Source organism: Bubalus bubalis, chromosome 2 (assembly GCF_019923935.1).
Source record: "Bubalus bubalis isolate 160015118507 breed Murrah chromosome 2, NDDB_SH_1, whole genome shotgun sequence".
NCBI lineage: Eukaryota > Metazoa > Chordata > Mammalia > Artiodactyla > Bovidae > Bubalus > Bubalus bubalis.
This window is the reverse complement of record NC_059158.1, coordinates 177,622,068-177,635,289: the sequence shown is the minus strand read 5'-3', so window position 1 is coordinate 177,635,289 and position 13,222 is coordinate 177,622,068. Positions and strand designations below refer to the sequence as shown.

Genomic DNA, 13,222 nt, shown 5'->3' with positions numbered 1-13,222 from the left:
ATGAAAATGTCAGATTGGTATAACCTTTGTTAAAAAAGTGTACATATGGTCAAAGACTGGAAAGGAATATGCACAAAGATTTACAAAAATGACAGGTAGAATTATGTGTAATTTTCTTTTTCCTTTCTCATTGTCATATTGATCTTATGTTAAAAGCTTTTTAAAAAGAAAGGATAAATCCGTTTCCTAGAATGTAGCAGGCTAGGTTATTTGGACTAGCCTTCTCTTTGAAAAGAATTAACAGATACTAGATTTTAAAAACCCAATGTCTCAAAAATATTGAAGAGCCATGAAAATATTAAGATCAAAGCCTAAGAGAAGGTGTGAACCCATAGAGATAAGCAGAGCACCGAAAAAAACTACTTTTCCATTGAGTACATTTACTGAGGGCAAACGTGAATTCAGTTTTGATGTCCTTATGGCATGAAGTCAAAGTAATGGGTCATGCAAGGTGGATATTGTAAAAGAAGGTGCTGCTCAAATTAAACTGGACCCTAAAAGAAATGAAAAGTAAGCCCTCCTTTCCCCTAGCAGACTGCTAAAAAGATTGCATTAGCACTGAGGACGGCAAGAGGGAGGGGAAATCCAGACAGTAAATTGTACCACAGAGTAACCTTCAGGCAGATTTGCTGTCCAAATTCATACCACCTGAATGGTCCAAAAGCCTGAAGCTTCCAGTAGTCCTGGTCTGGTCGAGTACCTTCGTGCCAGACAAAATCATCTCTGTTCAGACACCTTTATTCTAGCCCCCAAAGAATACCGGCAAATAATTTTTGCAGTGTAATGAACAGCCCAGGGTACACAAAGGATGTAATGTAACAGGAACTTTCCTACCTGACCAATGGTAGTATGAGTTGAAACAACCACTGGAAAACATTTGACTGTAACTTCAGAACACCTTATGACCCAGCTGTTCTACCCCAGAGAACTCTGCATGTTTGTACCAGGATATAAGTACAGGAGTGTTCATAGCAACATTATTTGTAGTAGTCAAAAATCAGAAACACTCCAATGTCAATTAACAATAGAAGAGATAAATACGTGGTGGTACTATAATATATTACAACAGAGAAAATGAACCATAGTTATATTTAGCATCAGGGATGGATCTGGCGTGATCTAATGTGATCCAATCAAAACATGAAAGAATACAAACAGTATAATTCCATTCATGTAAAATTCAAAATCAGATAAAATATTAAATATTGATATGTATCAGTATTTTAAAAATACAATGGTGGCCAAAAAGTCAGGATAATGGTGACTATGGAGGAGAGGGAGGTGGTGGTTATTGGAGAAGGGCACAGAGGTAGGCTTTAGGACACTAGCAGTGTTTCGTTTCTTGATCTGGGGAGAGAGGGAAAACTAATAATAATTTTAAAAACCCCACTATATTCCTCTGGGTGGGTAGAATTTTGAAATTTTCTTTATTTTGCTTAACTTTTTGATTACTGTTATCATAAAAAAAGGGAAGGTTTTTTTTAAAAATAGATTGCTCTTTTAACTTTTTTTCTTGGTTGTTAAATTACAAAAATAATGTATCATTAGACTGATTTTTGAAGTCACTTTGTCACTTTAGAACCTGATATGCTTTAAAGGTCTATTTTTTAAAAAAAATCTTTACAAGTTCTGAAAATTTGTTCGCTTGCATGTTTTCAATTCTTCCCCTTAATCCACCTCTCTCCAAATTTTAAAATAAGTTATCACTGTTATTAATTTTTATTCCTCTCTCTTACCATGTTCTCTCCATCCTACTTAGTATAGTTTTGATTCTGAACCCAAAGTGGAGTGCAGATTGGCTTTTGACTACTTCACACCTATTTCTCAGTCAAGACAGATTGCCAGAGCCCTGTGTCATCTTATAGATCCTATCAGAGCCAAAGGATGTTGCTTCTTTATACTGTAGCTAAAGGAGGCCATTGTGTGTATGTGAGTGTGTGTGTGTGTGTGTGTGTGTCTGTGTCTGTGACATGTTTGTGAATAACAGCAGCAATAATGCCATCTACTTTCTAGGCGGAGGAGAGGCAGAGAGAGGAACAGCTCGTCTCCTTTGACAGGTAAAGGAATTATTCTAAGGTAGATAGTTGAGATGGGATTTTATACTTTATACTTACTTTCAATTTTAAAAATGAGTGAGAAAAAAGGAGGAAAAATAGAGGGACCCCGGGGTCAGTTCAGTTCAGTCGCTCAGTCGTGTCTGATTCTTTTGCGACCCGATGGACTGCAGCACACCTGGCTTCCCTGTCCATCACCAACTCCCGGAGCTTGCTCAGACTCATGTCCATCGAGTTGATGATGCCATCCAACCATCTCATCCTCTGTCGTCCCCTTCTCCTCCTGCCTTCAATCTTTCCCAGCATCAGGGTCTTTTCCAGTGAGTCAGTTCTTCGCATCAGATGGCCAAAGTATTGGAGCTTCAGCTTCAGCATCAGTCCTTCCAATGAATATTCAGGACTGATGTCCTTTAAGATTGACTGGTTTGATCTCCTTGCAGTTCAAGGGACTCTCAAGAGCCCTGGGGTAGGTAATTTATAATCCATCAAATTAAAAAAGTCAAAACAATGGGCTTTTCCATGATCTTTGAATTATGAAAGGGATAATTTCAAAGTGAATAAAAAATTTTCAAGAAATCTCTGATGTCTGTGTGTTGAGGAGAGGGTTTGGCTCAAGAGGAATAAATAGAGACCCCCAAAACCTACAATTTAGGAGGGCTGAGATTTTGCCTGTAATTCAGATATAAGTTCTTCAAAGTTCCTGGGTTTCTGTTTACTCATCGCTAAAATGGAGGCAACCCTGGAAAAAGCAAATGATTTTTTATCTACAAGACATCTCCTTTCTCCTCCAAACTGAATTAATTAATTCCATAGAAATGTATTGATGGTATTAGTTCAGAACATAAAGTATTTTGTCACAGGTATGCATCTGTCTTGCTGTCACTATACTATGAGCACCTCAGAGGCCTGGAGTGCTCTCTCACTCAGTTTTGTATCTCCAGCACATGGAGAAAATTCTCTAAGTATTGTGGAGATGGCATGTGATTTATGTATACTACTGGAAAGGTGCTTAATACTGAATTTTCAAAGTGCATGTCTCGTAAGTCATATGCCTTTCTTCTAAATATGGTACCAGAAAAGAAGAGTTGTAATATTTCATTAGCTTTTTCACTTTGGTTTTCTGTTATGAGACATTTAACAGCCTCAAAGAAATCCTTGACAACCAGGAGATATGATTCTGTCAGACTAATTGGTGAGGCACTGACAGGTCACTTAACCTGCTCTTCTCTACCCATTTAGTACCTGAGATGGCAACACATTTTGCACTTTGAGAGTGTCCTGGGAGAGAATGGGCCAGAGATTTCAAATCTCTGCCCGCTTCTTGTCTAGCAAGATTATAGAGTATATCCCTGAATGGAAACAGCAAGGAGTCCCATCCCTTGTAATTCTGCTTCCTCTTAGTTTTGCCCATGAAAGCTGAGACTTGGTTTTCTTGGTGTTACCAGTTCTTTCCCTCTGGATGTGAAGAATGTAACCCCCAGGGACTTGTATTGTTACCAGAGGACTTGGAGGCCTGGTGCTGTCTTTGGACAGGCTCTGCTGACAGCAGAGATGATATGTCTTAGGTCCACTTTTGCGGGGAGGAATCAGCCCATGTGCTTGTCTCCCTGCAGCCATGAGGAGTGGAACCAGATGCAGAGACAGGAGGATGAAGTGGCCATCACCGAACAGGACCTGGAGCTTATTAAGGAGAGGGAGACGGCAATTCGGCAGCTGGAGGTGAGGGCCAGGTCATGTTTTTTGTTTGACTCAGTGTATCTGCAATCTGGTTTTTCTCCCAGTGATTATGAGAAAGGATGAAATGAGTTGTACAGTTTGCATATTATGTCTCAGTGTAATCATGGTGACTTTGAACTACTCTTATGATCGTATCAGGATTCCCTGGTACCTCAGCTGGTAAAGAATCCACCTGCAATGTAGGAGACCCTGGTTTGATTCCTGGGTCGGGAAGATCCACTGGAGAAGGGATAGGCTACCCATTCCAGTACTCTTGGGCTTCGCTGGTGGCTCAGCTGGTAAAGAATCCGTCTGCAATGCGGGAGACCTAGGTTCAATCCCTGAGTTGGGAAGACCCCCTTGGAGAAGAAGGGAACGGCTACCCATTCTAGTATTCTGCCCTGGAGAATTCAGGCCACAAAGAGGATTCAGGGTCACAAAGAGTCGGACATGACTGAGCAACTTTCACACTTCACTAGGATGGTATTGGTCATGGTGCCTGAGGATACCTGGACCCCCTCCTCAGTCACCATATTTTATATGGTCTCCATGGGAATACCCATAGAGAACAGAGCAAGGCCAACAAATATTTTATTAAGACATTGTCCCCAAACCTCAATGCCAATCTCTAGGTTCAGTGGGCCTCTACGAAGAGCCCTTTGCTTAGTCTGAATAACCCAGAATAAAGACAGGCCAACAAGTTTCCTCCATTTTTGTGCATCCAAAAGTCCAATCCCAAATTGTGGGTATCCCAACAGTGCGTCAGAGAAATGGAACAATTTTTGAGGTGAGGGTTGAGAGAGAGGTCTCAAGGCCTTTCTTACCTGAGTTTCCAACTTTAATTTTTTGCATGATGACCAGTAAAATATCCTTAAACCTGAGTAGTTTTCTCCATGGAGATGGAAGACTGCCATCTTGGGGGCAGTGTGGGGAGGAGGGTTGTAGAGAGGAGTAACTTTGATCTCCTCCTTGACCTTCGTCTGTGGCAGTGGTTCTGAACCTGACTGCACTTTTAGAATCACTTGGAGATTTTTTTTTTTAAATGCCCCAGCTCTTCTTATCCACCCACCAATTACTAGTTTGAACTGCGTGTGATTTTCTTATTTTTTTGTAGGTTAAAAATAGACAAACATCCACAGGAAGCCCTGGGTGAGGCCATTTTTTATCTTACAAACTTCCCAGGCGATTACAAAGTGCAGTCAAGGTTGAGACACACTGCCCTAGAGCCCTCTGTTTTTTTATTCTTGATACTTCTTTTTTTTTTTAATTTATTTTTTTATTGAAGAAAGTGAAAGTAAAGTCACTCAGTCGTGTCCGACTCTTTTCGACCCCGTGGACTGTAGCCCACCAGGCTCCTCCGTCCATGGGATTCTCCAGGCATGAATACTGGAGTGGGTTGCCATTTCCTACTCCAGGGGATCTTCCCAACCTAGGGATCGAACACATATCTCCTTTGTCTCCTGCATTACGGGTGGATTCTTTACCGGCTGAGCCATCAGGGAAAGCCCGAAGTTTGACTTCAAAGATGTCATGTATTTTCTTTTTCATCTATTTCTACTAATCATCTAATTGATTCTTTAACATGAGAAATCCCGTCCAGCTGAGAGTAGAATGAGATGCGTGGAGCTGAGGAGAGGAGTGTCATGGGCACTTCACATTCAACAGAATCAAGGTCTAATTCCTTAGCCGTTGCACTTGCGTGTCCAGTTATTTCCTGCATCTAACACGCAAACCCTGCTCTAACAGTGCAGCAACACACTCCCACTCTATCCTTCCCACACTCTGGTCACCAAATATGTGTTTTTTTCCCCACATCAGGCAATTCTGCCACATTATCACAATGTGCTACAGTGCAACTTAGTTCTAATACTGTCTTCCTGGAGTTAGCCTCAGATCCCACAGATTGAAAGTTCAATCCCGCAAGACTGACCCCCCCTTTCCGTTACTTGTTAAGGTGCCAGTTGCAAATCCAGGTTATCACCTGTGCTTCTGACCAGCAGGTTGGAAATTGGAAGTTCTCACGACCCCTTCCTTGGGTTTGATTAATTAGCTGGAGCAGCTCACAGAACTCAAGAAAACAGTTTACTCATTAGGTTACTTGTTTATTATAAAAGGATACAGCTCAGGAAGAGCCAGATGGAAGAGATGCATAGAGCAAAGTATGTGGCCAGGGGTACATGGCTTCCATGGCGCTTCCCCAGTGGCTCAGTGGCGAAGAATCCACCTGCAGTGCGGGAGATTCAGGAGACGTGGGTTCGATCCCTGGGTCAGGAAGATCCCCTGGAGGAGGACATGGCAACCCACTCCAGTATTCTTGCCTGGAGAATCCCATGGACGGAAGAGCCTGGTGGGCTATAGTCCATGGGGTCACAAAGAGTCAGACACGACTGAAGTGACTGAGCACACACGTGTGCATGGCTTCCATGCCCTCTCCAGGCCCACTACACTCCCCATATCTCCATGTGTTCACTAACCAAGACGCTGTCTGAACTTCTGGTTACATGAGCATGATTGATTAAATAATTGGCCTTTGGTGATTGATCTAACCTTGAGCCCTCCTCCCCTCCCCAGAGGTTGGAATTGGGGCTGAAAGTTCCAACCAACTAAACACCAGGTTGGTTCCCCGGGCAAATAGCCCCCATCCTTAGGGGTTTTCCAAAAGCCAACCTATTAACATAAACTCAGGAGTGGTTGAAAGGGTTTGTTTTGAATAAAAAAGGACATCTTTATCTCTTTTATCAGTTAGAAAAAAATTTTAGGAGCTCTATGCTGGGATTGGGACAAAGATCAAATATTTATTTCTTATATCATAATATCACACCCATGTTATAGCCAAACTGGGCTGTTTGTTCTTTAACCAAGTTACCTTTCTATGTATATGGCTTCTTAAGTCCTGCCTCTTCTGCCGTAGTCTTCCTTCTCTGCTTGAGGTAAATGCTATACCATTTATTAGTCATTTACCATATAATACCCTTTCTTCTTACCTTATTGTATACTGATCCCTCCACCCCACCTCCACCCGCAGATAACTATTATTAAGCCCTTTTATATTGACAGCAACTAGCCAACTGTCCTAACTATAGTAGACTCTTAACAAGTAACTGAGGTGCTGGCTAGAACTGTTCTTGCCAAGTTGTGATCAGGAAGTCATTTCTTTGAAGGTGTCATTTTTTTATTGTAGCATCTGAGAGGCAGCGCATTGCTTATTGAAAGAGCGTGGGCTTTAGGAATATAATCCTGGCTGCAGTGCTTAGTTTCCTCACTGATGAGCTGTGTGACTAGACAAGTTACATAACCTCTCTGAGCCTCATTATCCTCAAAGAAGATACGAACTTCATAGAGTTACTGAATGATTAATTCAAACATCGTGAACTTTTAAAAAGATTATTTATTTATTTACTTATGACTGTGCTGGGTCTTTATTGCTACCCGAGAGCTTTCTCTAGGTGCAGAGAGCTGGGGCTGTTCTTTGTTGTGGTGCGCAGGCTTCTCATTGTGGTGGCTTCTCTTGTTGCAGAGCACAGGCTCTAGAGTGCAGGCCAAGGATCAGACGTGTGTCCCCTGCCTTGGCAGATGGAGTCTTTATCACTGGACCACCAGGGAAGCCCATCATGAACTTTTAATTCTCAGTTTTGCCACATGCTAGCTGTGAGACCTTAGGACAAGTCATTAAACCTCTTTGAGCCTTCACTTTCCTCTTCTGTAGAATGGAGATAATACATGTCTTACTGGGTTGTCATGAGGACCAGTTACACACGCACGCTAAGTCGCTTCAGTTGTGTCCGACTCTGCGACCCCATGGACAGCAGCCCACCAGGCTCCTCTGTCCACAGGATTCTCCAGGCAAGAATCCTGGAGTGGGTTGCCATTTCCTTCTCCAAAAGACCAGTTAAGTAATAGTTACTAATAGCTAACACTTATGAAGTGGTTATTGCATAGTTCTAAGAATTTTTTATTTAGTACTTCTGAAAATCCTATGAGATGGGTACTGTAATTGTCCATATTTTAGTAGGGAGGTCCAAAGAAGTTCTTAATTTAAGGTTGAACAAGACTGTGGAGGGTTAACAGTCCTCTGTAACTGATAGGCTCCAAGAGACTGTGCTTCTAATTACCTACCTGGCATAGTACTCTGCATACAGAAGTCACTTAGTAAGTGTTAATAATTAACTTTATTTTCATTTTCTGTTTATAGAGAAAGCATGATTTATAAGCTTTAAAAACACACTTGTTATGTTAATAGCCAGAACTTTAGGTAAGTAGAGGAAATGAATCTTCCAACATGTTACTTAATGTTGGTTAATTTGTGTGTGTGTGTGTTCCTTAGGCTGATATTTTGGATGTCAATCAGATATTTAAAGATTTGGCCATGATGATCCACGACCAAGGTGATCTCATTGGTATGTATTATTGATACCTTTAACATAAAGGTGAGTGGATAGTTTTTGTATGCAAAGAAGTCGGTAAGCTGTGTCTTAGAAATCTAGGAATACCATTAAAAAAATCACTAAATTCATTTTCTTAGAAATTTTCTTACATTGTCAAATGTGGAAGTTAAAATGAAGCTTCCATGAATAGTCCATTCACTTGCCGTAGCCTCATGGTAAGTCTTTGGCTGTTTAGGGAAATAGCTGTCAGCTTCTCAGTTTTTATCTCCAGAAATTTGCACAACTATGGGATTCGAAACCCTTTTTTAAAAAAACTTTTTATTTGGAAATAATCTCAAGTTCACAAAAAGTTGCAAAAATGAAAATAACAAGGAACTCCTTTATAAGCTTTACTTAGATTTACTTCTTGTTAACATTCTACCCCATTTGCTTTTTATTTGCGCTCTATATATTTACCTGATTTTTTTCTGAACTGTTTGTGGATGATTTGCATACTTCATAACCCTCTACCTCTAAATAATTCTTCAGTGTTTATTTCCAAAGAAGAGGGCTGTTCTCTTATGGGGCTGGTAACTTTTGATCTCATGGCTGGATAGTTGGAGTGATGGTGGTGAACAGGATCCTTAGCATCAGAATTCTCTTCAGTTTGCAGTCTTGAAACATCCGACTGTGCTAAAACGTCCACTGCCCTTCTTTTTTGCAGACAGCATAGAAGCCAACGTGGAAAGCTCAGAGGTGCATGTAGAAAGAGCCACTGACCAGTTACAGCGAGCTGCTTACTATCAGGTAAAAGCAGGTACAAAAAAAAGTCACTCTGTGCTGTAGTCTCTAGGGGCCGTCAGAGTCACCGACACTGAGCAGCTGCAGCCGTTTGTTCAGTCTTAAGCTGGAGGCAGGTAGTCATAATTGCCATCCCAGCTCCATTTTTAGTATTTTCCTTTGCAGAGAGATCTACAAAAAAGGCATCAAACTTTGAATAAACTGACATAGAAGCCTCTTAGCTACAAAGGTATCCCCATAAGCTAGCATGATACCTAGTTTGGGGTAAGGCTAATTTTCTAACCTACACAGCTGAAATTTGTTTCAGTTAGGATAGTAATAGTTACAAAGTAGGACTTTGCAGATAATGTATGTTGACTGTTGCCACAGAAAATAGACAGAGACTCAACTTGGACTGCTGTTTATGTATGACTTAATTGGGGCTTATCATATGGGGGTTATTTTGCTGTGAACACATAGGGGTTAATTGTTCTACTTTCTGTAAAGTGGTATTTTTCTACATATTATCTGAAACTCTGGTTTTACAAACTTCATCTGGGTCTTCACCTCAGTTTACACATGTTGTGAATGAGGTCCTTCTCATTTCTCCTCAACCTGCTGTTGCATGGCTTTTTAGAAACAAATAGCATTTAGTCATTTACCATGTTCCTAAGACAATTTTATTTCCCCTGGGACTGTTCTTAAAGAAATTGTATTTAACAATAGTTTCCTTTTAAAAAGTGAGTGATGACTTTAATATCCAACAGTAAAGAACAGTCAAATAAATTATATACATCCACTTCATGTTATTTTATGTGGGAAGTAAAAGAGATGTTTATGAAGAGTTTATAATATCACAAATTTTATTCTAAAATATTGAGTGAGAACACCATCAGACATGATACAGTATGGTCCCAATTATTTCAGATAAATGTGCCTGGATAAAAGATCAGAAGGAAATACAATTAAAATGTCAGCTGTTTTATCTGTGGGTAATTATTTTCTCTTCTCCTTGTCTGTTTTTTACAGTGAACATAAAATTTTATAATAGGTATAAAACCTTTATTCAAATACACATGTACAAATAACTTATTTTATGGCAAATAACACCTTGCAACATAGATATAAACAGTGCCTTTGCAAATTGTATTTGGGAGCATTGAATGAGGACTTGCACTGCTGTCTAGCACTGGTACCTTGAGATTTTTGAGAAGGTGTCTGCATAATCATACACAGAGTTTAATTTTGCATTACCAGGAGGCCAGTTGATGAAGCACTCTTGGAGTCTTATAAACATTTTTTACTTGTTTCATGAGTGTCTTCTTTACATATTTCTCTCCTCAGAAAAAATCTCGCAAGAAGATCTGTATCCTGGTGCTTGTCCTGTCAGTGATTATTGTAATCTTGGGATTTATTTTGTGGCTAGTTAATAAATGAAGTGATTGCCTCCCGCCTTCTCCCGCTGAGCTGTTTTCAAGGGCAAGTGCTTGTTGGAGTCTTGCCAGAACAAACTGATCATAAGAAGAGAGAATACACCAGAATGTCTTGTAATAATTTAGTTAGAAACTAACTACTAACTAGTCCTTGGAATTAGTGACCTATGGAGACAGTATTTATCAATTTGTGTATACATTTTATTGATTTCTCAAATTAAGAATTAATTTATGTGGATTTTCTTTTCTCTTGTATTCTGATTGCTCATCATCCCAAGTGTTTACTTAAAATTCCATTCTAGATATTCTTGTTTTGGTAGGTTAACACTACAGTCTTGTAATATTGTCTTTTTATGTATATACAAGATTTACCTTTTTACTAGCAACTGAGATAGAATTACTTTCGGTCACCCAGCACATTGGAGTTTGTCAGAAACTGTATGATAAGCCAGCAATTTTTATTATTTAACATTTTAATTTGAATTTCTAAGAAGCCTGTTCCCTATATGCTTTGAAAAATTTTGGCAATGTATTTAACTAGAGAGTAAAAAATTGCACATGTGATCCAGATTAAATGAGAAGTAATGATTTGAGCTGGCCAGCTATTGGGGATATGTGTTAATCTGGGTTTAAAGTTTATTACTTGTTAGTATCATTGACTGCAGTTCATCCATATATACGCTAAACCATCTTGTCCCCTTTTGAAGAGGTTAATTTAATTAACATTACGATGCTCTGTGGCGTTCCTCTCCCACCTGTCTGTATAGAATGGGAGAACTAGACAAAGCATGCTTTTGGAAAGCAAATAGGAATTGTTTGGAATGATTTAATCTTTTGTTGTTGTTGCTCAGCTGTGGTTGTACATTCCTGGTAAATGATGACTGTTGCCATCAAAAGGCTGCCCCCTACCCTAATAAGGTTTGCTGGGCATTTGGTGGCAGGGAAATTTTAAAAGCTAGACTGAAGTTGGTTTAAAATTTAGTCCTGTGAACTGGCAAGAAAGCAAAGAAAAGGTTCTTTTTTTGTAAATAATATTGGTTTGGAATAGTGATGTTAGAATTACCCTAATTTATGAACAAGAGGTTAATCTCTCCATGCATAGTTTTAGACCAAAAAAAATGTTTCAATAAAAGATTGCTGTCTTGTAATATAAATGTTGTCCACTCCCCTTTTTCACAGGTCTAGGGAAGTTACAGGGGAAGTAGTTTTTTTAGGTTCTCAATAAATGTGAATTGGGCCAACAATTTCAGTTCATCCTTTAGTGAATTAGAGGATTTGGCTGGGTATATTTATATTTACTTCTTCCATTCCTTTTAATGTTACTTAATCTTCTTTTCCTAAAATAATGTGAACAGCAGGGAAACAAGGGCTAAATACTTAAGTTTCTTTGCACTCTTGCATCATTTCACCCTCATAATACCAATAAACATTTTAAAAGCTTCTATTATAAGTTTCTATGTGTTAACATCCTAATGCAGTAGATATCGGATGATGTGCTGTCCAGAGAAAAACTGAGACCTGCAAGAAAACTGGAGATCAGGTGAGGATTGGTTTGGGGGTGGAAGAGGCCCTTTCCTTGAAGAACAGAATAGAGCTGTTGGGGTGTCACAGAGGCCCAGGCAGCAGCTTCGGAGCTAATTCATTGGTTCTACAATCACTGCCCCTTCAGCTCTAAATTATACTTGGACCTGAATACATCATTTATAACACTCCAGGCAAGAAAAAAAAGGCTTGATTGTAAAAAACAAAACAAAACACTTTTCAGTTTGGGTTAAATGAAGCCACCATAGTTCTGTTCTATAATACTATGTAATTCCATGGTGGTGTGGTAATAGTAATCATGGGTCTCAAATATGACCTTGGCCTAGAATTACAATGGCCTGGAACTTGCTACCAAGAGGTTCTGCTAAATGGGCCTAACATACCTGTTCACAGAATCATCCTTATCTGTGCTTCGTCCACCTTGAGGGCACCATGGTTTAGGGCAGTGATGTTCTTAACTATGTCTTCACATTAGAAACAAAAAAATACTGATATCTCAGTACCCCTGCCACAAGATTCTAATTTAGTTAGTGGGGGTTATAGCTTGGATATAGGGGCTTTTAAAGCTCCAGATAATTCTCAGGTATAACCATGGTTGAAAACCATTGGTTTGGAGGTCAAAAACTAGACGGGTACAGAAGGCCTGGAGAATCTTAATTCTCTCGTTTACTCACTATAGATATTTGAACAAGTTACTTAACCCATAGGCCCCAAGTATCCTCAGTTGCTGTTTTATAGCTTTAAATTCTCTGATTATAAGGATCACAAGGGTTTAGTCTGAACATACAAATTCTGTTTGTGTCTGTATTCCTTTCCTTTTCTCTTTCTCCCTTTCTCCTTTCTTTATGGAAAGTTTTCTCTTCAAGTGAATTAGAACTGTAGTACTGTAGTATAGGGTAGAGTAGAAGTGTCATGCGGGCCACTTCCTCTGTCAATATTCGAGAACAGGAACTTGTTAGCTGCTAGATCTGTGCTCCCTGAACAGGTTTTGTTTTGTTAAGGAGTGGAGATACACTCCCTTGTACCACTAGCAAAAATATAAAAATGAAATTATGCTTCAGTCAGTGCAAATTAAAACACCTTGAGCCTTCTCCCTTCAGTTTTTGTTTTTTTGGGTTTTTTTCCCCCCCTTCTTCTGTTCAGAGGCAGTTCTCAGTCATGGGAATGAAACTTACTTTTGGTCACTAAATGCAGACCAGAACCCAACTCAGTGTTAGATAGAACTCAATTCTATTATGTTTCTAGGAGTAGGAATCACCTGCTTCCTCCCTGCTTTTCTAAGCATGTTTAGGGTATCCCAAGGTTTCAAAGAATTTTTCAGTATTGCTTTCCA

The 13,222-nt window shown here is 39.6% G+C and overlaps 1 protein-coding gene across 2 annotated transcripts in view; it reads left to right on the top strand.

The window, feature by feature from the left end:
- Positions 1 to 11,789, top strand: part of STX12 (syntaxin 12) — a 35,991-nt gene extending 24,202 nt beyond the window's left edge. For both annotated transcript variants that reach the window (XM_006049666.3, XM_025278629.2), the window contains 5 exons: positions 2,014 to 2,057; positions 3,668 to 3,773; positions 8,095 to 8,167; positions 8,859 to 8,941; positions 10,259 to 11,789. In XM_006049666.3, coding sequence (XP_006049728.1) covers positions 2,014 to 2,057; positions 3,668 to 3,773; positions 8,095 to 8,167; positions 8,859 to 8,941; positions 10,259 to 10,351 — 399 coding nt within the window. In that variant the 3' untranslated portion in view covers positions 10,352 to 11,789. The remainder of the gene's footprint in view (positions 1 to 2,013; positions 2,058 to 3,667; positions 3,774 to 8,094; positions 8,168 to 8,858; positions 8,942 to 10,258) is intronic.
- The last annotated feature ends 1,433 nt before the right edge of the window (positions 11,790 to 13,222 follow it).